We start from the raw sequence: 24,546 nt of genomic DNA, 5'->3' as shown, positions 1-24,546 counted from the left end.
CAAAAGCTCTTTGGGGCGCTCAGTAGCTTTTGAGTTTAAAGAAATTTGGGAAGCAAAATGTTTGAGAACCGCTGTTCCCAGGAGTCCTGACTTCTTTTAATAGAAAATTATATTTAAAAGTCACAATCTGGGAGCTAGAGATGTTCAGTTACTGGATTGGCCATTGTTTTTAGGCCATTTCAATGGGCAGAGCTAAGATAAAATGATAAATATATTTAAAGATAAAATACATCATGAGTTGTTACTGAGTCTTTCAATTCAAATTCAGGATTTTAGAGTTAACTCTGAACTCATACGGTTTACATTTGTATCTCCTTTCTCCCATTGCAAAAATTCCAGCATAAGTGTTTATTTTCAGTGTCAGATTAATAATACCACTACCAACAATATAATTACCTAAAACAGTTTAAGATTGTTTTGACAGTTCCTTTGTCATTCTATATAGATGTACAATAATTTGATGTATTAAATTTACTTGAAATGGTATGTGTTTGGCGGGGGGTTGGTTATGCCACCTAGCAGATCAGTTAGATTCATGTGTTCTTACTTTTGATTTTTAGAGGAAATTTTGTAAATTTAATTTTGCTTTATAATAATATGTTTACCTGGTTCTAAAGTAAATTCTGTTACATAGACTATATCCAGACACCTGGCTTCTATCCCTGTTTCCTCTATCCTATTCCCTTTCTCCCCCAATTGGTAACGTTTTAAAACAAAGCAATAGTTTTCTTTCTTTTATTTTTAAAATCTAAGCAAACATGTATATATATATATATATATATTTCATATTACTACCATTCTTCTCTTTTTGGATAAAAGGTAGATACTACATGCACTTCTCTCCACTTAGTTTTTCACTTAACAATATATCCTAGAGATCATTCCACAGTTGTAATATAGAGCACTGCACCATAATTTATTCAACCAGGCCACTATTGAGGATTTGGGGGCTCACTTCCAGTGTTTTATTGTAAATCGTGCTGCAGTGAATATTCATGCACATTCTTTTCACATTTTTAGCATTTTATCTTTTGGATAGAGTCCTCGATGCGGGATTGCTGGGTCAAAGCATGAATGTGTCCAATTCTGTGAGATATTTAGCTACTCCTTTAGCCTCCGCAGCACAGATGAAGGAACAGACTGAGACTGCCCGAGGTTACCTCATCAGTCACTGACACAGCTGGGTTTTAAACCGGGAAGTAAACGTTCCCCACACTCTCTAGGTCATGGCTTCGAAGAGGAGTACCGAGGTGGGAGAAGGAGGTGAAGAATGTGCATTTGGACATCACGTTCTTTGGATCACGTATCCTTTCCTTCCAGGTCCCAGTACACCACTCGAGCCCTCTACTCTCTCGTCTTTTGTTCTTTCCGTCACTTTCCCCTCTTCTCCCACTACTAAAACGCGCCCCTCACCTACCCCCGGCTAATCTGGGCGGATGAAGAACGCGCAAACGCAGCGGCTCGGCAGAAATTGCGGCAGGTGCGGAGGCAGGACCGGAATGACGTCATAACCGCGCGCCTCTCCCAGGCGTCCTCGCAAGGTCGCCTCGGAAGCGGAGAGCGCGGGTAAGTGACAAGACCCTGGTTAGGGGTGCTCCGTGTCCTGCTTTGGTACCAGTGGCGACATGTCGGGGTACACGCCGGACGAGAAACTGCGGCTGCAGCAGCTCCAACAGCTGAGAAGGCGATGGCTAAAAGACCAGGAGCTGAGCTCCCGGGAGCCGGTGCTGCCCTCGCAGCGGATGTCACCTATGGAGAAATTCTGGAATACGTTTTTGCGGGAACACACCTCCTGGAAGAACGTGGTGAGTGATGGGCTTCCCACCCTCTGATGCACACACCTCGTCGCGACCTCCGGCCTGCTGCTGGATGCCTGCTCATTGTAGCCACACCAAGGACTGACATCCCTAGGCCCGCAAGTCCCGGTAGTTCCTTGGGGGAGAAGAGGGTTCAACTGAGATTTACATTTAGCATGGACGCTGTCTTGTCCCAAGAGAGCTCTGGAGTTCAGGAGCAAGTATGGCTTTGGGAGAGTCATGCCCTTTTGCTGTCAGATATGATGAAGAGGGGGCCAATCTTTGCTTAGGTTTTACAGAATGATAGAAGGATTCACTTGAGTGAAAATTCTGTGATTTTAGTATTTAAGGACACCTGTCTGCTTTTCAAGGTTGAGGTTATAGAGAATGACACTACACCCAACTACCAGAAGTCACAGGGAGCCCCTAATTGGTCGTGCAGCCCCATGTGATCACCATGAAAGATAGGGTCTTAATTGGTATGCTTAATGAGTTATATTCAAGAGCCACCTTTCTGAACTACCACTATCTTCTTTTAACGCAGTTTAATTTAAAAGTGCCTGGACTTTGCACTGAAGAAAACCACTCATTTAAGAGCTCTCTTTATTTTCAGGGTTTCTGGACATTTTCTTGAGGTCATTAAATTACATCAATTTTAATGATGAACACTGTATCTCAGAATTGTTTTCAATAAGTATGACATTGGCTAATGATACTATTAAGTAACACTTACGTACTTTCTGTCCTGGATTTTGCTGAGGGTTTGACATGTGTTACTTTAATTCTTTACTTCTGTAAGGTAGAACGACTCCTAATCCTTATTTTAATGAGACCTACAAAAACTGAGTGAGTTATCTGTGGTCACAGAGCTAGGAATTGAAGGAGTTCCCACTGAGATCCAAGTGTATCTACTTTCTTTTCTTTTTTTTTTTTTTTTAAGATTTTATTTATTTATTTGAGAGAGAGAGACAGTGAGAGAGAACATGAGAAGGGAGAAGGTCAGAGGGAGAAGCAGACTCCCTGTGGAGCTGGGAGCCCGATAGGGGACTCGATCCCGCGACTCCAGGATCATGACCTGAGCTGAAGGCAGTGGCTTAACCAACTGAGCCACCCAGGTGCCCTAAGTGTATCTACTTTCTTACTGTGCTGCCAAGTCTTGTGCAAATTTTTCTGAGCAAGTGTTCTTAGACACTTAATTAGGGTGGTAAAATTAAACTCTGTTTCAACCCTCTTCTCACCTTTTGTATCCTTGACATTACTTGTTGATTTTAGCAGCTGCTGGTTGAAAGTTGACATCCCAGCCATCAGCCAGTGATGTAAGGAAGTAAATAAATATTTTAGTCTGTTTTTCCTTACTTTGAGTTAATTTTTCTCCCATAATCATATGTACTATAACACCCAGAATCTAGTTTATCCCTGGAAAGATAGATGTGTTTCAGTCAAATTGGCTGCCACGGAAAAGTTCCATTTTCAGTTTTATTTTGCCTTTCTCTTTTAAAATAGTGTGCCTGAAAGCATCTGAAACTGAGCTTGGTACACCCCTATCCCAGTATGTAAAACATTCTTTTTCAAGCTTTGGTGTGCTCAAGGTCATCTGACTTACACCTAGCATGGTGCAAGTGACATTGATTGTGGGTATCCGAAATTGATGAATTAAGGGGTTGACTATACCTGAAAAATTCTGTAGGTTTGATTACTCTAAGTTGATTAAAATTATTCTTTCATTATTTATGTTATGTTTATCTTTAGTAAACTTATAATAAGGATGTTTTTAGAAGTCTTTACAATATTTATATATATCTATGAATACCTTACTGTAGCTTTGCTAAATGTTACTTGTCTTAAGCCTTGTTTACTCTGAAGTCTGTAGGTATCCCTTAGCAGGTCCTATGTTTAATGAAAATATTTGAATGGGTGAGATTAGTTACAGACTGTAAGGAAGTATGTAGTATGTAGACATTTTAAAATACTCATGATATTATTATACCACTGATGCTTTTTTTCTGCCACAGACATTAAAAAATGGGATATTTGTTTATGTATGTCTCTTTTCCCTCCAGATTTATAAGGTGTACCGACACAGTGTCTTTGCTTTTACTCATGTACTTATACCTGCCTGGATTATTCATTATTATATTAAATATCATGTGAATGTAAGTATGTTTAAAGTATGTATTTTTCAGAATTTACTTTTAATACTGTACAGAATTATTTCCTATGCTGGCATACCTTATGCTGCTTTACTTAGTGGAAATAATCTGCCACTTATAACTGGTTTTGAACTGCTTTAAATAAAGTAGTTAAGTAAAAGTTTTAATAAAACTTAAGTAAGTATGGTTTTTCAAAAAATTTATATTAGTTGATTACAACTTGAAATGCATTTTCTCATAACAATGTTTTTTTTAATTATTTTTTTTAAAGATTTTATTTATTTACTTGACAGAAATCACAAGTAGGCAGACAGGCAGAGAGATAGAGGAGGAAGCAGGCTCCCCACTGAGCAGAGAGCCTGATGCGGGGCTCAATCCCAGGACCCTGAGATCATGACCTGAGCCGAAGGCAGAGGCTTAACCCACTGAGCCACCCAAGCACCCCAAAACAATGTTTAAATAATCAGAATGAAGCTGACCCAATAATACTAACATAAACTTGGGGTTCTAAATAATAAGGGAGCAAAGATATAAGATAAATTCAAATTAGACAAAGGTTGTCTTTGTCATCATCCCATTTCCCTTTCCTTCATTATGTCTGATTTTTTACCATTTTCTTTCTTTAGAATCCAGGATGTCCAAAAGCTTGAACTTTGTGATGGAAAGATCTCACATGTGGTGATTGAGCTGAGGCAGTTGCCATGTTTTTTTTTAAAAACATTTTATTCATTTATTTGACAGAGAGAGATCACAAATAGGCAGGGAGGCAGGCAGAGAGAGAGGAGGAAGCAGGCTCTCCACAGAGCAGAGAGCCTGATGTGGGGCTTGATCCCAGGACTCTGGGATCATGACCTGAGCCGAAGGCAGAGGCTTTAACCCACTGAGCCACCCAGGCACCCCGGCAGTTGCCATGTTTTAAAGCCAAGGGATAGTCTGGTATAGGTGTTGGATTCAAGGCAATATGAGGAAGGAGTGCGTTTCAGGGAATGGTATAGAAGGGAGAGCAGTGGTGGCTGCCTGGCATGGATTGTCATGACCCAAACAGATTGAAGAGGGCATTCTGGTACCCAGTGAGGATATTAAGTCTCAGGGAGAGGAGGGAACTTGGGGTGAGGTTGGGGTTGGTGAATATACCTGTTTGGAGAGCAGCAATGGTAGTAACCTGGGGTAGGATATTGGAACCTAAGGAAGGGGAGGAGAACATCTTCAAGAAGGGTGGTTTGGGGCAGTGATGAAGGTGGCAATCTACATTACAGTAAGATATCAGGACCTGAATGAGGTGAGGTTATTTATACTGGTGTGTGATGGTAGTCACAGGAGATTGGTTACATATAGGAAGATTGATCAAATAAGTACATGTATTGATGATAACAGACCGAGAATTCTCATTGTCAGAAAAGGGAATTCCACATGGACTGGGAGAACCTTGTGGTACTGGAATGGAATTGGAATTTGGTATGAACATACGGTTTTTAATATGTACTGATATAGAATTCGTTATAGATGTAAATGTGGATAGTCTAGGTCTGTCCACTGACAGGCCTGGGAGCAGTGCCTCTGTATGGTAATTAGCATATCTAGCAGCCTGGTCTTATCCAATTCTCCACTGAAAGGATCCAGAACTCTTTTTAAAATTCTGATTGCTGACATCATTCTTGTTCTTCACTAAGCAGATTATGTTCGTTCATCAATAAATTATATACGGAGTACCTAGTATGTCATCTTCCTTTATTGCTCTGGAAAGAATAGGCAAGATAAAATTCCTGGAGTTTGTAGAAAGTTGGAAGATGGGTATGATGTGGGTAAGAGTATGGAGGAGAAAAGTTCTTCCAGCTAGGAGGAAAGATAAGGAGTCAGTAATGTGCATATCATATCTACCCAAGACTGAGGAAGTGACTAGAATAGCATGTCTCTTGGCGCAATGGGCTAGGACCATTTAATGGAAGGTCTTGAAAGCTAGGCAGAGGAGGTTGACGCTTATCTGGTAGGCAATGGGAATCTTTCCATTTTTCAGTAGGTGAGTGAGTTGATGAAAGTACTATATTTAGGAAAACATTAAAAAATTCGTATAATAGGGGTAATTGGAGGGAGGAAAGTACTGACATCAGGTAAATCAGCTATAGGCTGTTGTACTGTAGTAGATGTTTGTTGATGAGAATCTGGTTAGGGTGAAGATGGCAGAAATGGAAAGGAAAATTGAAGCCAGAAGACATCATTTAAGGAAGTCATAGCTCAAGTTGGGGATGAAACCAAAAGTACTTATGACTCTAAAATTTCTAGCCTTGGAAGTTATAAATAGGGTTTTGCAATGGGGTAAATTTGTGTAGTAGCATGTGTTGTTAATATGTTTTGGGGATGTCCAAGTGGACATGGCCTGTCTTATGTGTTAAAAACATGAAATTAGTGGAGGCTAGTAGGAATTAGAATTGTAGTTTAGTGTTTTCACTTCATAAACCACCAGAAAATTTTTCCACAACCATTAAAAGAGGCTAACAGTTTATATGTCTAAGGGTCAGAATATAGTTTGTTTCTCTTGTTGATGGGCTTAAACAAAATTTTATATTTATATCCATCTGCAAGTCCACAGGCCATTTCATATCATCATGTCTGTTATTTTTTACTCTCTTAACATGCGAGACTCTAGAGGAGAAAAATATGTCACTACTTTCTGTCTGCAAGTTTTTTTTAACATCCAAGACTGGTTTTTACGTGCAGAAGAACTGTTCACAGTTACCTGGAATATAAATTAAAATTCATTTTGTTAGTTTCAAATTTAGAAACCTCCTTTTTTCATAATTCTTTATATTGTTTTAAAATTCTTTTAAACTATTTAAACATCTAGTAAAATATGAACGATCTCCTTTGTTCTTATTGTCTTTGGGTTATTTCAGGTTGAACTCTCTGAAAACAATTCCACTTACAAACATAATCATATTCTTTTATGTTTTAAGCTGCATTTATACATTTTATATTTACATGTTAATTTTTATTTTTTAAGTATTTATAGGGCAAATTAATGACCCTAAGAAGCAAAATCTTTTTAAACTTATAGTCACAAGCCTAAATCAATTATGTTTTGTAACCAGAATCCTAAAACTAATCTCTTAGAACCTCTCATAGCCAGATTGATTACCTTAAACGTTACAAATGCTCTAAATAACAGAATATATGGATTATGCCTGTGTTTTAAGAACTTAACTAAATTTGACATTTATTTATTTATTCTGTAGTTTTAATCTTTGTTATATCTGTATTTAACTGAATTTTTCTAGGCAGATTCAATAAGCTGCAGTTACTGGTTTGACAATTCAAGACTTTAATATAGTTGCTTATCTGAGAGAGTCATACTTCCAGATGATTTTTTTGCTAAGCCACAGATGGATGTAATTAAAGGTTTTGTGTCAGTAGAGGTCCCAAGGCCTCTTCCTTACCTTGCTTTTTCTCTGGATTCGGGTAGGTCTGCATCCTCTTTTTTTTTTTTTTTAAGATTTTATTTATTTCTTTATTTGTCAGAGAGAGAGAGAGAGAGAGAGCGAGCGCGCGCGCATGCACAAGCAGGCAGAGTGGCAGGCAGAGGCAGAGAGAGAAGCAGGCTCCTTGCCAAGTAAGGAGCCTGATGTGGGACTCAATCCCAGGACCCTGGGATCATGACCTGAACAGTGCCACTGCTTAGTGCCACTAAGGCAGTGGCTTAACTGACTGAGCCACCCAGGCATCCCGGGCTGCATCCTCATTACTATTGCAGCCAGTTTGCTTCAGCTAACACCTTTCCTGACTAATTAAATTTTATGTTCTCTCTAAGGACATTTCAGTGTCTTCTTGTCACTGGCCCCAGTACTTAAGAGACAGTTTAATGTATTTACATTGTATTCTGACTTTATCTCCTGCTTTTGGCTCCAGTTTGAGTCTTACATTATGCCAGTCATCTTTTAATAAAATTTTATTCATGTGGTACCTTGTGCAAATGTATATGCTTAATAAATACATTTATTTAACAAACATTTTTAGCACCTCTTGTGTGCAAAGCACTGTTCTAACACAGGGATATAGAAGTAAGCAAAGCAGATTGAGTCTCTGCCCTCATGAAGTGTGTATTTTAGTCTTGGAGACTGGTAATAAATAAAGAGGCATATAATGGTGTTACAGGAAATGATAATCTATGGAAGGAAAACTAAACAGGGTAAAAGACTAGGTCTCTCTGGGGAAGTGCTGTTTGAAGAGACACATAAATAAGATGATGATACAGATCAAGCAGATACCTAGAAGAGCATTTCAGGTAGAGGAATCATTACATATGAGGCATAAGCAGGCCCAACTGATTAGACTAATAGTAAAGGAACACTGTGGCTACAATACAGAGAGAGAAAGAGATCAGAGCGGTGGCCAAGGGCCGAATTGTATAGGGTTTTAGAGATCACAGCAAGGACTTTGTCCTTTGCTTTACGAGTTATGAAACTGAGCAGAGGAGTGGTCCAGCTGGGGTGGCTCAGTTGGTTGAGTGAGTGCCTTCAGCTCAGGACATGGTCCTGGAGTCGGGGGATGGAGTCCCGCATCCAGCTCCCTGCTCAGCGGTGGGGGGGGGGGGGGGGGGGGGGGCGGTGTCTGCTCCTCGCTCTGACCTTCCCCCTCTCGTGCTTGTTCTCTCTTTCTCTCAAATAAATAAATTAAATCTTTAAAAAAAAAAAAAAGTCACCTCTGCTGTTGTGGATAATAGAGTAAGAAGGCATGGGTGGATGGCGGATACTAATACAGGTAAAACAAAAATGCCAGAGGCTTGAACAAGGGTAGTAGTACTAGGTTGTGAGAAGGTTGGATTCATTATATAATCTTAAGACAGAACCAAAGGGATCTGCTGAGGAATCAAGGTTTTCGGCCTTTGTTAACTAGGAGAAAAAAGTGCCATTTGCTACAGTAGGGAACCATTTGGGGCTGAGGGGATGTTATAAGTTGGACCTGGTTAAGTTTGAGATGAGTAGTAGAGAGAGCCAAGTAAAGATCTTGAGTGAACAGTTAAATGTGTGAGTTGAATTTGGTGAAAGTTTGGAGCTTAAGTTAAAAACTTGGGATATGATGTATTTTATTTTAGAAGAAACTCTCAAACCATAATTAATAGAGCATTACTTTTATTGCAGACAAAACCATACAGCATTGTTGAAAGGAAGCCCAGGATATTCCCAGTAAGTCTTAATATGTCTGATTTTTCTTTTATTAGTTTTCTCTCTCCTTTATGTCCTTAAGTGATCATTAAAGTGCTCCTTTCTTCTCATTGTCATTTTAAGTACCTGATTTGTATATTCTTAAAAAAAAAAAAAGGAAATATTGTGAGGCAGCAGCTATAGTTGAAAATGGGAGGTGAGCATATTTCTTTTGAAGCCGGCTGTAAAACTTGATGACCTTTGTAGTCCTGAAGTGAATTGAAGATACCACCAGTTTTTCACTGGTTCCCCTGTTCTCATGTAGGGTTAAGGATTTAGGGCACTAGCCTGGGCAGACACTTAAGCATAATAACAGCGACTGAATTCCTCTGTTATTAATTCCAAACCGTCATTTCTTATGGCAGTTTGACCTTAACCAGTCCATCTGTGAATTCAAAATCTGTTAATATGTACTTTAAGTTTTGTGATGTGACCATGTAAGCTATTATCCTAATTTAAAATTGGGTCTTTAAAGCATTAAAAGATTACTTAGTTATCAGTTGGTATTTTTACTGGTTTTGCGAGGTTATTATTTAAGCATACCAAAATGCAGATTATGTTCTTGTTCTATTTCTAGTCTTAGATAATGAACTACCATCAATCTCTAAGTTCTATAATTTTAAAAAACAGAACTCTGTTGGTTCTTGCGTCGATCAAATGACATCGTCACGGTAATCCATAATTGTCTGCAACAGAAGGGAACTTAAGGTGAACCACCAAAATTAACTAACCCTTTGGTTGAAACTTAGCTTTAAGAATCAGGATATTTCTTCTGTATTTTGTTGTGTATAATAACTGTGTGTATGTGTCAGGGTTTGGGTAGTCCCAAAATAAGAAATTATCTTAACTGGTTTCACTAGTTGGGTAATTTATTTAATCTTCCATTGACATATTTATCACCTTTTTTTTTTTTTTTTTTTTTTTTGCCATTGCTGTTCAAAGGGAAAGAAGGGTGAGGCTCTTTAGAAGACCAAAGTGATTCTATGGCATTTTGCCTAGTTCTGGTTTTTTGTTTTGTTTTGTTTTTTGCCACTGTGGTTCTGTTTCTGTGCCATTGACCCTTTAAGAAACTTCCCCTGTGTGGACCTGAAGAATGCTCATTTGTATACTTACTAGAATAGGATAGACAGTAACAAACCCCAGACCTCAGCGGCTTAACAAAACAAAGGTCTGTTTCTTAATTGACATCATAGACTGATATGCATCAGGTGTTTTCCACAGTCTTATAATGAGACTTCTAAAGATCATGTTAAGGGAAAGAGGGATGGACATCTCAGAAGGATTTTAAGGTCTAAGCTTGGAACTAGCTTACATCGCTTCTCTTCAGATCCTGTTGGCCAGAACTCATTGTCATTGTCCCACATATCTATATGCTTTATTATATTTCCCAGTCTACCATGCCTGGAGTCTGTGCCACAGTCCATCCTTCTAATTACCAAATAGCTCTTTGCTTTCTTCTCCCCACACATATAACATCGTTCCTTCCCTAGGGAGAAATTCCAGAGTCCCATACCTTCACTGCAACCAGCCCCAAATGTAGGACCTCCAGATATTGTACCATTTGTACAGGTTTAGATGTGACTTCCCGTGGGATCTAAGCATCAGTGAACTAAGGCCAGTTAACTATATGCCTTGTCTCCCGCACACCACCCCCAAACACACCTGTTGCTCAGTGGTGGAATTCAGTTATTAGTTCTTGGCAATTCTTAAATCCCAGTGGTCAAATATAAAGATTCCTAACCCCCGCGTGCAGTATGTTATTTGAATGGGCACTGATTTTGTTTTCTGGAATGCCTTTGTTCCTTGTTCTTCCTGGCCCCTGGGTCCGTCATGGGATTTTTTTTTTTTTTTTCTTTTCCATTTTCAACCTAGACCACGTTTAAAATGGGTACTAGGAAGCATGCCCTTTTTAGGGTTGTATAGCCTTTAAAATTTGCCTCCTCCTCATATGTTGAGTGCCAGAGCTTGTTTTAAGCTCAAACATTCACAGGCTTTTGTTGCCTATTTGTTTGGTTTCTTTGACCACCTAGTTTCCGCAACAGTTGGTAGTTATGGAAAGAAAAATACTTGATGGGAGTCTATTTGCTTCTAGTCAGTCCCATATGCATCTGTTTTGTGTAGTTACCATGTTCTCTCATTTCTTTGTGCTCAGCTGCCTCTGTAACTACATGGAAGACATTTGAAAAACTGGTTCAAGATCAGTCTGATCTTTGCCATGGGACAGAGTCCCTCTGTTTTAGTTTTTATTGGGCTTCTGTATCTAAGGATCTCTTCATTGTTAACTCAGTATTTAGAGAACCAGAAGCAACCTGATTTTCAATATTGCAAGGTCCTAAATTTCTTTATTCTTTCCATTTTTATTTCTCCTTTTAAATCAGCATCTTCTGCCTGAACTTATTTTTCTTAAAGTACATTCCCAAGGCAGCTAGTAGCAGTCAAACAGATAACTGTAACTTTTTCAGCTACTTCTCCTAGAACCTCAATGCATTAGACACTCTGCTTCCAAAACACAGGGGCCCCATCTTTTAGCCTCCAGTGCCAGTGTCCTTGTCTCCACTGTTAAGCCAGTGCCATTGGTTCGATTTTTATTATAGCAGCATTAGTACCACTTTAGAGTACTAATTGCTCTGTTAGGGTAATGCAAACTGAGTAATAAATTACCCCCCAAATGTATAATGGCTTAAACATAATAAAAATTTATTTCATCGGATAACAGTCCTGAACACTACCAGGGTCAGGAATGGCAAGTGTGGGGATGGGGATAATTCTGCTCTACCCAGTCATTCATGGACTGTTAGGCTTACAAAATCTGCCCTCTTAAACACAAAGCTGAAACTAAAGCTAAGTAATTTGCCTAAAATAATACAGCTTCTTAGTGAAGGTTCTAGGATTCTCCCCTCTTATTTCTGGCTCCAAAATCCATGCCCTTTTTTTTTTTTTTCTTTTTTTTTTGTCCATGACCTTTCTACAACACACACTGTATCTACATTTGAAAAGATAACCTGAATCGGCTACCCAAAGTTTGTATTCTGTCTCTCACATCTGAGCCAAGTGGTAAACATGATTGCCTAACACATTCAGTTGCTAGGAATACATTACCTCCTTATATTGGACTGAAGATGTCTCCCTGTAACTTCTTTTTAGGGCTTTTCCTATTTCTTGGGGCCATGCAAAATAAACATTATCTCTTTATCACTTTATGAAGACCATTTTCATGCCCTTTCTGGACATTTTGTTTGAATGAAACTTCCCCCTTATACTTCCTTCATGTAAACCTTAAGATTCTGAATATTGCTCATCTTTAGACAGCTTCTACTTTGTCTAAGTCCCTTTCAAAATGTCAATGCCAGAATTGAACTAGATTTTCCATGTGAGATCTGATCAAGTGGAACTATCATCTCTGCAGACAAAGATTTTTCTACTAATGCATCTTTGTTTTTTTAGGGTGATACAATTCTGGAGACTGGAGAAGTAATTCCACCAATGAAAGAATTTCCTGATCAACATCATTGAAGATTACTTTAAAATTTCAAAGGCATATAAAGCCAAGTTTGTTGCTGTATTAGTGTATTTACTGAATATATTTTCTGGAAAAGTAAATTTAATAAAGTTTACTCTGAGATACGTGTTGTTTCTTCACAAATATCGTACAATTTACAACTCTTTGAATTATTTAACAGTAAGTAAAAATTGGATACACTTTAAAAGATGAGTGATCACCTTTTCTTGGCCATTCTCCACTTGAAAAACAGGATAGAAAAGTAGTCACATGATAGATTTTTTTTTTTTTTGCTTATGCAGTACTTAATCTGATCTTATGTTAAGGTATGTAACAGAATGAAATGTTGCAATAAAGAATTATAAAAGAACAGCAATTCCACACACTGTTTTAGAGAAGACTGAGGCATTTTAAGAGGTTATTTAGGAACTCTAGGTTGAAAAGCATGTCATTCCATCTATGATTCAGTACTCACATGCGGTCAGATCTAGCTTGATTTGTTTTATGTAAGAATGTGGAAGACAAACCTCTGCGAAAATTAGCAGATCAGTGGTTACTATAAAGGACTATGCAAAAAATAAATTTGGAAACTTTGCATAATGAATTTTACTTTAAATCGAGACACATGCCAGACAAACATCAGGTAAAGAACTGTGTGCACAAAATTAAATCCAGAGGAATTACAAATTTTCATTCATCCCCGAGATTTTGTCTGGGTATTCCTTGCTGAGCTGTCGTCGTGCGGCTACTGTTGATGCATAGATGACATATCCCCAGGAGAGCAATACGATGGCGAGGAGCAACTAAAAAAATGCAAGAAGGAGAATACAAGCAAAAAAAAAATACTGTAAAGGATACTTCCCTCCCTCCCCTTGCCCCAACAGGTTGCCGTGTACGTTGCTAAGGTGGGAATTACAGTTAAAGACTCGAAAAAATGGGGTTCCGGAGGCGAGTACACCCAGCCACCCTTACGTAAGAAGCGGAAGAGCGTGTCTTCCAGGAAGAGGCGGAGTCGAGGTGGGAGAGTGAAAGCCTTAACACAGGAATGGATTTTGGAGTTTCTGGGCGCTGAAGAAATAGGGGGCCTTCCGCCTGCGGGCCTACGGAGTGAACCCCGTGGAGCCTCGCCAGAGCAGGGACCTACCACTGAATAAATCCAGTCCAGGGTGCGGCGACTCACTGGCTTCATGGTAAGGAGGCGGCGGCTGCCCGCGGGAACGGAGGGAAACTGCAGGCCCTAGTGTAACCTCCGGGGCGGCGGCTGCCGAGCGGCGGCGGCCATCTTTCAGCCGGGCAAAGCGCCCGCCCCTCGCCTCTGGGCGCGTTTCCCATCCGCGGGGCCGGCCTCTTCCGCCCGGAGCTGGGGTGGGCTCACGTGACATGGGGGCCTAGTTCGTGGTGGAGGGAGGGGATGAAATAAAGGAGAAAACACGTTAAAAATGGCCTTTTTCGCTACTTACATGGGCGTGCATTGTCATCCGGTTTTCTTTCATTTGGGGTGCAGTATTCATGAAAGATAATGTACCGTGGTGTGCATTTAAAAATTTATTTGAAAAAAATCTTCATCTTAGATAGTGCACGGGCTTCTGACACTGGAGGGATTAACGTTTCTTCCCGCACTTGTTTCCACATAATAAAGAGAGAGGTTCGTATATTCATCATTGACCTAAGAGGAACACCCACTTTTATATAACAGCGACGAATCGTTGCGGGGGGCCCTGTTAATTGAGCCATTCTTCCAGAAACAAAAATCTTTGAGAACGCAATGGCTTGTGGATGTAAATGGTACTTCTAAGACGAAATAACGTAGCACGAATTACTTGGCATAATGTACCTGCCAATCAACAAGTGTGTTTTGAGCGTTTGTGATGTGCTTAGAACGGTAGCGCGTATCAGATAGTAAGCCAGAGACGGCATTTTGTACACGGGCGGTTTATACCTAGTTAAGCTCGAGAATGTTTGGGACGCTCACATCTGAGGCCTGTGGGTAGAATGGGGCAGTGGGCCACTTTAGGCTCAGACTTTGGCTCTGTACATCTCAGATATCACCTAAAGAAGTTTTTAATCCAGATTGAGGGGAATGGAGAAGGGGAAAAGTATTCTTTGAGAGAAAAATGTCGTCTGTCTTGGGAAGATTTTAAGGCCCTGTTCTCTTAGGTAATCCCTGTTTATCCCTAGACTGGAGTAGATTTCTTTATGAAGACTGCATAGGACACCGCTTGGGCTCTGGCTTTGGATTCCATCCGAATCCCTGTGTTATGATCCAGATGTGCAACTGGAGGCGGTCACTTCACCTTCTGTAACTCAGTTTCTTTATAGAGATAATTTTAGTAGCTTCTCGCGGAGTTCGGTGAGGTTTAAATGAGACCAAGCTAGTTACCGTGTTTTCCGGGTAAGTTAGGAGCGAACATTAAGTATTGCGCCTGTACCCCCCAGAAACTAATGGTAACAAGAATGATGGTGATGGTAGTGATTTGTCGTTCTTATTCCAGGAACGGAAGGGAGAGGTGGGGGAAGGGCCCGTGCTTGGCCGAGCGCTCTAAGTCCCGCCCTCTGAGCCGGCGCCCTTCTACTGCGCATGCGCTACGCACGCGGGTGTTGTGTTTTGACGCGCGGGGGGCTGCGGAGTGGGTCTCGCTTTCTGCTGCCGTCCCCCAAGCTGCCTTTGGTGATGAGCTCCTTACGTCACAGGGTTCGCAGCAGCCGCCGGGGTCTCCGCTGTCTCGCGAGGAGGGTGAAGCGCCCCCGCCTGCTCCCGCTCCTGAGGGCCGGCGGAGAAGTCGCCGGGTACGCCTTCGCGGATCCTGCCGTCACCGACCCAGCTTTCTGGGCCGCCGGGAGCTTGGCACGGGCGCCCCAGCCGGGACTGCGTCGGTATCCTCCGAGGTGAGTGAGATCCCGAACAATGGGGCGCGGGGGTCGGAAGGGCTGGGCGAGCCGTAGTTCCCGGCCTGGAATGAGGCCCAAAGACCTGGAAGCTGCGGTCTGGGCCTGAGGGGCCGTCCGGGCCTCGGCGGGGCGGGGCGGGGCTGGGCTCCCAGCGGGCGGGCTGGCGGTCCGGTGGCGCACCTGTGGATTTGTGCGGGTGGGCGGGGTAGAGTTGGGTTTCCTAGAACCTTTCACGTGGGGCGCGAGCGTAGCGGTGTACTGGAAAGAGCTTGGTCTCTTTGGGGTGGGGGGAACCCCAGAAAACAAAACGTTCGCGTGTCATTCGTGGCATCGCCTCTCTCAGAGGTGTGCCAGAGGTTAGTTGAGGTGCCCTAATCTAACTGCCTGCCGGTAAAATGGGAGTAACAGTGTTTTAGTTCGTTGTGATTATGTAATGCACGGGGGCCTTATCTGCGATCTTGGCGGATGGCCGTTCTCAACCCAAGGAAGCCACTATCACCGTGACTCTTGGAGTTGTCTGCTGTGTTACACATTGTGGGCTGGGCTCGCTTGCCTGTGGTTTCTCCATCCATCCAGTTACTGCAGCTTTCCTCGTGGGCTGCTGATTCCTAGACTGGCAGGGGGCAGTGCTGAGATGGAGCAATGTTTTAAGGGCAGGAGTGAGCAGAATTTTTGGTAGGTAATTTTCAGTATTATTTAAGATAAATTAAGAGTTACCCAAGATTTAAGTTAATGGTGAAGGTTGGGTTTTGTTTTGCTTTTAGTCAATGAAATTCAAAGCTGTAGTCAGCCAAAAACAATCAGGCTTAGCTGGAATGAGTGGCTTTAGCGCAGCATGGTTCCCTAGCAGTTCTTTTTATGGTTGAAATTGGAATCAACATTTATAGGATCTCGTTATTAGATCCTGTAAGATCCGTATAATCCTTTGGAACTGGTGATTAAATTGCAGTTGAGGGAGGTACAGTAATTTCAGAAAGGTTGTAAGAGTTAGAAGCCAGATATTTTTAATACTTGGGGCTTATTCTAGTTCATCTGCTTGTAAACCCTTTTTAGCCCCTTGGATATTTTATATACAGTAATTATATTAAGAAAAAAAGATGATTTGTTATAGGCTATCATCTTTCTGGGTCTTTATAATCAGTTGCAAGTGATGAAAAGGACTAATGTTAACTTTATTTTCACATAACATAGGGAAATACTATTAAATTTTTACTGCGTGGTAATCACTATGCTAAGGGTTTACATAGAATATATACCTTCACACAACCACCTTTTCACATGGGTACTAGTACTTAACCCACTTTAGAATTGAGAAAATTTAAGGTTTTGAGAAATTAAATACTTTCCTCCAGATCACATCATTAAGTGGTTTTGATTTTCAACCCTGGCTCTGCATTAGAATTAATGTCATTCCCCTGTATATAATCAGCACAGTCTTTAAATGTCCAGTCTATAATGTCCAGCCTCTTGATTCTTTACCCCCTCTTATCCATTTCCCTAGGTAAGTATGAGTCTTAATTACCTAGAATTCCCCCAAAATGTGACAGGAAGGATTTTTACCTCTGTTACTGCCAGTAGATGTGAAAATTTGGGGAAGGTTTGACTTAATCATTGTATCCTAAAGATGGTAAACTTTATTTAGAATTTGGGAGATGGTTAAGGATATGGGATCAGAAGAATTGATGTCATCTTTATGTCTATGGGGAAATTAACTTGAAGTCCCAATTCCTAGAGTGTTAGGATAGAGAAACCTTTATTGCAGGCTTCTAGAACCTGAGCACTAAATCCGCCATCAGGTCCACCTTTACTACCCAAACCCAGAATTTATAAACCTACAGATTTTAATCTGACTCTTAGCCATTCCTATTTTATGCCTTGATTTGTATTTTTAAAACGGGTTTGTTGAGATATAATTTATATTCCATCCATAAAATTCACCTGTTTAAAGTATATAATCAGCGGGTTTTAGTATATTTAAAGAGTTATGCAACTGTAATTGAACATTTTATCATTCCAGAAATAAACTTTGTAATCCCTCTCCGTCCTCCAGCAACCACCAGTCTATTTCCATCCATAGATTTGCCTGTTCTGGACATTTCATATGAATGGCATCATACAACATGTCTTTTGTGACTTTTTTTTTTTTTTTTTTTTAATTTAACAGAGATCACAAGTAGGCAGAGAGAGAAGAGGCAGCAGGCTCCCTGCTGAGCAGAAATTCTGATGCGGGGCTTGATCTCAGGACCTGGGATTATGACCTGAGCCAAAGGCAGAGGCTTTAACCCACTGAGCCACCCAGGCGTCCCTAATTTTTTTTTTTCATTTAGCCTAATGAAAAGTTTCATCCTTATTGTAACATGTATCAGTGTTCCATCCTTTTTATTTCCCATTTACATTCCATTGTATCCACATTTTATTTATCTTTCCATCAGTTGATAGGATTGTTTCTGCTTTTGAACTGTTAGGACAAATGCAGCTATGAACATTCCCAGGCAAGTTTTTGTGTGGACATATGTTTTAATTTCTTTTGGAAATTAAATTAAGGTGTTGAGTCCTTGAGTCATATGGTAATTCTGCTTCATTTGTATCTCAGCAAATATTTGAAGAAATTTTTTTTTTAAAGTAATGTCTGTACCCAGTGTGGGGCTTGAACTCATGACCCTGAAATCAAGAGTCACGTGCTCCACTGACTGAGCCCGCCTGATGCTCTATTAGCAGATGTTTTAATTTTAGCATTAGTGATGCTTTTGAAGGAGTAAATCTCTTTCTTTGATTATGTATGTCCATTGCCATTGTTTGATATTTCTGATGAATGGTGTTCTTTATAGCTACAGATAATTGCTGTGAGAAATACAATACAAATCTAGTTTATTCTTTTTATTTGTTATGGACATTACTCATCATTCTTTAGCTTTATTCTGTGCTGCCAAAGTGGTTGACAGACTTATAAAACTAGGAAAGGGAAGACGAATATTCCTTTTTTTTCCCCCTTTTTTTAAGATTTTGTTTATTTGAGAGAGTAAAGAGAGAGAGTACATGCATGAGCAGGGGCAGAGGGAGAGGGACTCTGAGGTGAGGCTAAATCCCAAGAGCCTGGGATTATGACCTGAGCCGAAGATAGATGCTTAACTGATTTAGCCACTCACATGCCCATAAGATTGCATTTTTTTTTTTTTTTTTAAATTCTGCTTAGGTGAGATTTTATTTGAACTTCAAGATTACTACCTACTAATTTCCTTTAATAAAATGCATTCAGTTTTTATGTGAACTGCAAGTGTTCAGTAAGCACTAAAATTCTAATTTCCAAGATACAAATTAAGATACAATTATTAACTTATATTCACTAGTTTTTTTTAAAAAGTATTACATAGAGGTGCAAACTGAAATCTAGATCTCATCAGATGGCTCCAGTTTATAGAGTTAGTTTTAGGGGAAACCTGGTCTTCAGTCCAGGTTCTCTGATAACCTATTCACTTCCTCCTCCACTCTTCATTCCTTCCCCTAATATTCTGTGATCCTAAAAATTTTTATTTTTATGCTTTTTTTTTTCCTTCAGAGGAAGAGTAAAAGTGTTAGAAGTAGGGGCAAATGCTGAGAAATTTATGTAATATTAAGGTTTAAGTATATTAACAATTAGTATTATATATAGTTCAGTATATTAGCAAGAAGTTTATCATTATATGCTGTTCAAGAATAGTAGTGATTTTCTTATTTCTAGTCTAGAAAATGGAAAACTAGAAGTACTTGGATCCCTGAAGAAGCATTCGTTCAGCATTAATTGATTTCTGATTAAGTTATATCTCTGGGAAAGTTAAGAGGCCCTAGATGAGCTCTTAAAAGTTTAATATGAAAACCATGATGAAATAGTTACATTTCACAGTCATGAATTTTTGTTGTGGATTTTGTTTTTGTTAGAGTTCGGTATGGCCATAGTTTAGAAAGTTAAAAATCTGTTGTTTGACTAACCTGGTAGCAGTTGACCACTGATGAAACTTCCTGTGATAGAGGAGATGGGAAAAGATGAATAATAGGCCCAGAAAACATAAAGGAAGAAGCAAATATTTAATATATACTCAATGATTAGTTTAGAATGCAGCTAAAGAGTGATTTTACAAGGTAAGAAGGCCAAAAATGTGATGCACACCAAATTTCAGCTCTGGCAAATTCATTTTGAAAGTTATGGGTCAACATAAACTGATAAATTTAAAGCAAACAAAACTAATTGTTAACATTTTAGTGATCCATGTGGGAAAAAATGAGGTAAGGGCACTGGAAGCATGATTTCAAGAAACTTTGTGGCTGACTTTGGATTGAAAGGCCAAGCTAAGCAAGGCTTTTTAGGGATGCTGTAAGGAATCAGGAACGGAATGTGGTAGTGTAACAGTAGTATAGTAATAACAGCAACTAACATGTACACAGTAGTTGCTGGAAGTCAGGAACTATCTTTTAATGCTTTTACAGTTATTATTTCATTTAATCTTCACTAAAAGGTATTTTTTGTGTTTGAAAGAATCTTCCACTAAAAACTACAGAATTGGTTTAAAAAGGTGAACTTTTTGGTATGCAAATTATCTTGCTACAGTTATTTTTAAAGGTGCATATATAATGCTTTCCACAAATAAGTAGTGATAGTGTATATTGTTCAGGGCTTATGTATGAAAGATCTAAAACCATACATAGAAATAACACCCACTGAGGATTGTGGGGTTCTGGGTTTTTGTTTTCTAGAGAGGAATAGGAGAAGGGAAGATAAGGGGCATTTTAAAAAGTGGGGAATAGCCATGAGAAAATGTTAAGTTGTTAAATCTGAGTGGTGGATACTTGGGTACTTGGTGGATTTTCTATCCTCAGTTATTTTCAGTTAATATTTCAGTTAAATATTTCGCAGTTTAATTCTCTTTTAAAAGAACAGAATGATACAGAATAGTTGAGAGCTTACTGTATACCAGCCCCCTTTTTTTATCTTCATAAATCCTGTGATGCAGGTTCTATTATTGCTGATCTCCGTAGTCACACTGCTGGTGTGGAACCAGGATTCAAAGCCAGGAAGTATCTGACTTTAGGGTTTGTATTTTAAGTACTATATTACTATGCTACCCTGCTCCTTCATATTACAAGGATAATGAGCTACTCAACTGTTTCACCAAAGTATATTTCACAGTAATTATTTGCCTTTTTTTTTTTTTTTTTTTTTTTCAGATTTAGTCTTGTCTTTTTTTTAATCCGGTTACTGATGTATTTTTTTCCCTTTTACAGATAATGGCATCAGCTGCTAAGGAATTTAAAATGGACAACTTTTCACCTAAAGCTGGTACTAGCAAATTGCAACAGACAGTACCAGCTGATGCATCTCCTGATTCTAAGTGTCCTATATGTTTGGATAGGTTTGATAATGTGTCTTACTTAGATCGCTGTTTACATAAGTTCTGTTTTCGCTGTGTACAGGAGTGGTCAAAAAACAAAGCTGAATGTCCACTGTGTAAACAGCCCTTTGATTCTATTTTCCATTCTGTGAGGGCAGAAGATGACTTCAAGGAGTATGTCCTAAGGCCTTCATATAATGGTTCTTTTGCAACCCCTGATGTTCCAAGATTTCGCTATCGTACAACTATGACAAGGGATCGAAGTGCTTCTGTTTATTCACCTAATAATACCATGAATAGAAGAACAACAACTCCACCAGATAGTGGAGTACTATTTGAAGGGTTAGGCATTTCAACAAGACCTAGAAATGGTGAAGTTCCTCAACTTATGAGACAGATTGCAATTAGGAGGCCAACTGCAGATGAAAGATCTTTGCGGAAAATTCAGGAACAGGATATTATTAATTTTAGACGAACTCTCTACCGTGCTGGTGCCCGTGTTAGAAATATTGAAGATGGTGGTCGCTGCAGGGATATTTCAGCTGAATTTTTCCGTAGAAATCCAGCTTGCCTTCACAGATTAGTTCCCTGGTTAAAACGTGAACTTACGGTTCTTTTTGGAGCTCACGGATCTTTAGTGAATATTGTCCAGCACATCATCATGAGTAATGTCACTCGCTATGACTTGGAGAGTCGGGAATTTGTGTCTGACTTAAGACCGTTTCTGCTTAATCGGACTGAGCATTTTATACATGAATTTATCAGTTTTGCGCGATCTCCTTTTAACATGGCAGCTTTTGACCAGCATGCTAATTATGATTGCCCTGCTCCTTCGTATGAAGAAGGTAGCCATTCTGATTCTTCAGTCATAACAATATCTCCTGATGAAGCTGAGACTCAGGAGCTGGATATCAATGTGACCACTGTTAGTCAGGCACCGTGGGATGATGAAACTCCAGGACCATCTTACTCAAGCTCAGAGCAGGTGCATGCTGCCATGTCTTCCCTTTTAAATACTTCTGATAGTTCAGATGAAGAACTTGTAACAGGAAGAGCCACATCTCAGATACAAGGAGTACAAACTAATGAAGACCTAAATAATGACAGTGATTCTTCTTCAGATAATTGTGTCATTGTTGGGTTTGTTAAACCACTAGCTGAGAGGACCCCAGAACTTGTCGAACTGTCCTCTGATTCTGAGGAGTTAGGGTCTTATGAAAAAATGGAGACTGTGAAGACACAAGAACAGTCTTACAGTTCTGGTGATAGTGATGTTAGTAGATGTTCATCTCCACACTCTGTCCTTGGAAAGGATGAGCAAATAAATAAAGGTCATTGTGGTTCTGGTAAAAGAATCAAGTCAAAGAAGGAAGAGAAACACTCTACATCTTTGTCATCTCCCAGAGACCTGAGCTCATCTGTCAGAGGAGACAGAGTATATTCCCCATATAACCGTAGACACAGGAGGAGGGGAAGATCAAGAAGTTCAGATTCACGTTCCCAGAGCAGAAGTGGGCATGACCAGAAAAATCGTAGAAAGCATCATGGGAAGAAAAGGATGAAAAGCAAAAGATCTAGAAGCAGGGAGAGTAGCAGACCTAGAGGTAGAAGAGATAAAAAGAGATCAAGAACTAGAGATAGCAGTTGGTCAAGAAGAAGCCAAACTCTCTCTCTCAGTAGTGAGAGCACAAGCAGATCAAGATCTCGTAGCAGTGATCATGGTAAAAGAAGATCACGGAGCAGAAATAGAGATCGTTATTATTTAAGAAATAATTATGGAAGCAGATACAAGTGGGAGTATACTTACTATAGTAGAAACAAGGACAGGGATGGCTATGAATCATCTTACAGGAGGAGGACTCTGTCCAGAGCTCATTATTCCAGACAGTCCTCAAGTCCAGAATTTAGAATTCAGTCCTTTTCTGAAAGAACAAATGCTAGAAAAAAAAATAATCACAGTGAAAGGAAGTATTACTACTATGAACGGCACAGATCAAGGAGCCTATCCAGTAATAGATCAAAGACTGCATCTACAGGGCCTGACTGGGTAAGAAATGAAAAGCCTGGAGGGAAACGAAAATATAAGACACGGCATTTGGAGGGTACTAACGAAGTGGCTCAACCTTCTCGTGAATTTGCTTCTAAAGTAAAGGAAAGTCATTACCAAAAATCCTCATCAAAATTTGATGGCAGCCACAAAAATGAGAGTGACAGCTTTTCAGACAGCCGGTCATCAGACAGAGAGACAAAACATAAGAGGAAAAAAAGGAGGACCCGGAGCCTGAGTGTAGAGATAGTTTATGAAGGGAAAGCTACTGATTCAACTAGACATCATAAAAAGAAAAAGAAGAAGCACAAGAAGAAGCATAAGAAACATCACGGGGACAATCCTTCACGTTCGCCAGTTGTAATTACCATTGACAGTGATAGTGATAAGGATTCTGAAGTAAAAGAGGATACAGAATGTGACAATAGTGGTCCTCAGGACTGTCTACAAAATGAGTTTTTGCCTCCTCCCTTGGAACCATTTGAAGCTAAAGATGTAGTTACAATAGAAGATGAATTTGGCATCTTAGACAAGGAGTGTAATATTCCCACACTTAATAACAACTTGAATAATGCCAACAAAACTGTGGATAATATTCCACACCAGCCAGCTTCATTTGAACAAACTCTTGATGTAAGAGAAGAGCGTACTTTTGCCTCTGATTTGGAGAATCAGCCCAGTAACGTGTCTATTCAAACTGAGCCATCAAGGCAGTTGCCATCTCCACGGACATCATTAATGTCAGTGTCACTTGGTAGAGACCGTGATATGTCTTAAAACTGCCAAAGCATCTCATTGAGAATTCTGATGGTATTAAAAAAAAAAAAAAAAGAACAGTGTCATCTACTGCAGTCTATTTAAAGATGACTTTTGGTGAAAACTCTTTTCCCCCTTAAAAATATTTTAAGTGATTTTGTGTGTGTGTGTGTGTTAAAAATTTGTAAAAATCATTATTTGTTCGAAAAGTATGTATGTCCCACCCTCAGAGATATGCACTTTTAAGTGAGGAAAATGATATTGCTAGCAGTTTATTTAAAACTTGGGGTCCTTTTTAAATAAAAAAATATAAATTTTAGAAGTTATTTCATAAAGCCATATGGTATTGACCTATTTTTAAAGTAGTCAATGAGTATTTTTGAATTTTTTTTTTTTTTTGAGAGTTATTCTGGAAATGTGTTATAAGCTAGGAGAATCCCTTTGGACAGTCTTTATTTTTCTTCTTAAAAATTTGTATGATTCAAAACCATTTCTTCGGGTTAAATTGAGGCATTTTAATCTGCACAGTTTATCTTGACATCTGCCAAAAGCAAAATTTAAATATTTCCTTTATATACTTGTTCATCTGGACTGCCAGTGAAAGAAATGTGTATTCAACAAAATAAATAAAATAATAACACTTTAAAACATGAATCCAGAAATTTTCCTATGCAGTATTACCTTTAAAAAAAAAAAACTATTTTAGAGGAGCTAAAATCTTTAAAATAGTTAAGAATATACTTGTCGTAAATACTAAATTTCAGGAGATCTGCGTTTAACTGCACAGCTTTAATTATTTTAGTTCTTTAATCTGATTATAAGGTATGTCTGTTTTCAACAAAATGCAGCTA

General features: G+C 39.4%; 3 protein-coding genes across 4 annotated transcripts; 2 read left to right on the top strand and 1 right to left on the bottom strand.

Annotated features, from left to right (window-relative positions):
* The first annotated feature begins 1,518 nt into the window (after window positions 1–1,518).
* Window positions 1,519–12,765, top strand: NDUFB6 (NADH:ubiquinone oxidoreductase subunit B6). Its single transcript, XM_032860354.1, has 4 exons — window positions 1,519–1,805; window positions 3,857–3,949; window positions 9,079–9,123; window positions 12,586–12,765. Exons 1-4 carry the CDS (start codon window positions 1,626–1,628, stop codon window positions 12,652–12,654), a joined length of 387 nt encoding a protein of 128 aa, XP_032716245.1. The 5' UTR covers window positions 1,519–1,625; the 3' UTR covers window positions 12,655–12,765.
* A 457-nt stretch (window positions 12,766–13,222) lies between these two features.
* On the bottom strand, window positions 13,223–13,959 carry SMIM27 (small integral membrane protein 27). The gene is made up of 2 exons (XM_032860352.1): window positions 13,785–13,959; window positions 13,223–13,443 (listed from the first exon to the last, which is right to left on the bottom strand). The coding sequence occupies exons 1-2, from the start codon at window positions 13,827–13,829 to the stop codon at window positions 13,321–13,323; spliced, it is 168 nt and encodes a 55-aa protein (XP_032716243.1). The 5' UTR covers window positions 13,830–13,959; the 3' UTR covers window positions 13,223–13,320.
* Window positions 13,718–24,343, top strand: TOPORS (TOP1 binding arginine/serine rich protein, E3 ubiquitin ligase). Of its 2 annotated transcripts, XM_032860345.1 has the most exons (4): window positions 13,742–13,830; window positions 14,819–14,937; window positions 15,329–15,526; window positions 20,786–24,343. In XM_032860345.1, the coding sequence occupies exons 2-4, from the start codon at window positions 14,899–14,901 to the stop codon at window positions 23,714–23,716; spliced, it is 3,168 nt and encodes a 1,055-aa protein (XP_032716236.1). In that variant the 5' UTR covers window positions 13,742–13,830; window positions 14,819–14,898; the 3' UTR covers window positions 23,717–24,343. The 2 variants fall into 2 exon arrangements, with proteins under 2 accessions (XP_032716237.1, XP_032716236.1); XM_032860346.1 differs by lacking the exon at window positions 14,819–14,937 and having other exon boundaries at window positions 13,718–13,830; window positions 15,332–15,526.
* Window positions 24,344–24,546: the final 203 nt, after the last annotated feature.

The sequence above is a fragment of the Lontra canadensis genome, unplaced genomic scaffold (assembly GCF_010015895.1).
Source record: "Lontra canadensis isolate GAN:19392208 unplaced genomic scaffold, GSC_riverotter_1.0 scaffold19, whole genome shotgun sequence".
Classification (NCBI taxonomy): domain Eukaryota; kingdom Metazoa; phylum Chordata; class Mammalia; order Carnivora; family Mustelidae; genus Lontra; species Lontra canadensis.
Note: the sequence above shows the minus strand (reverse complement) of the source record. Positions and strands in the feature narration are given on the sequence as shown.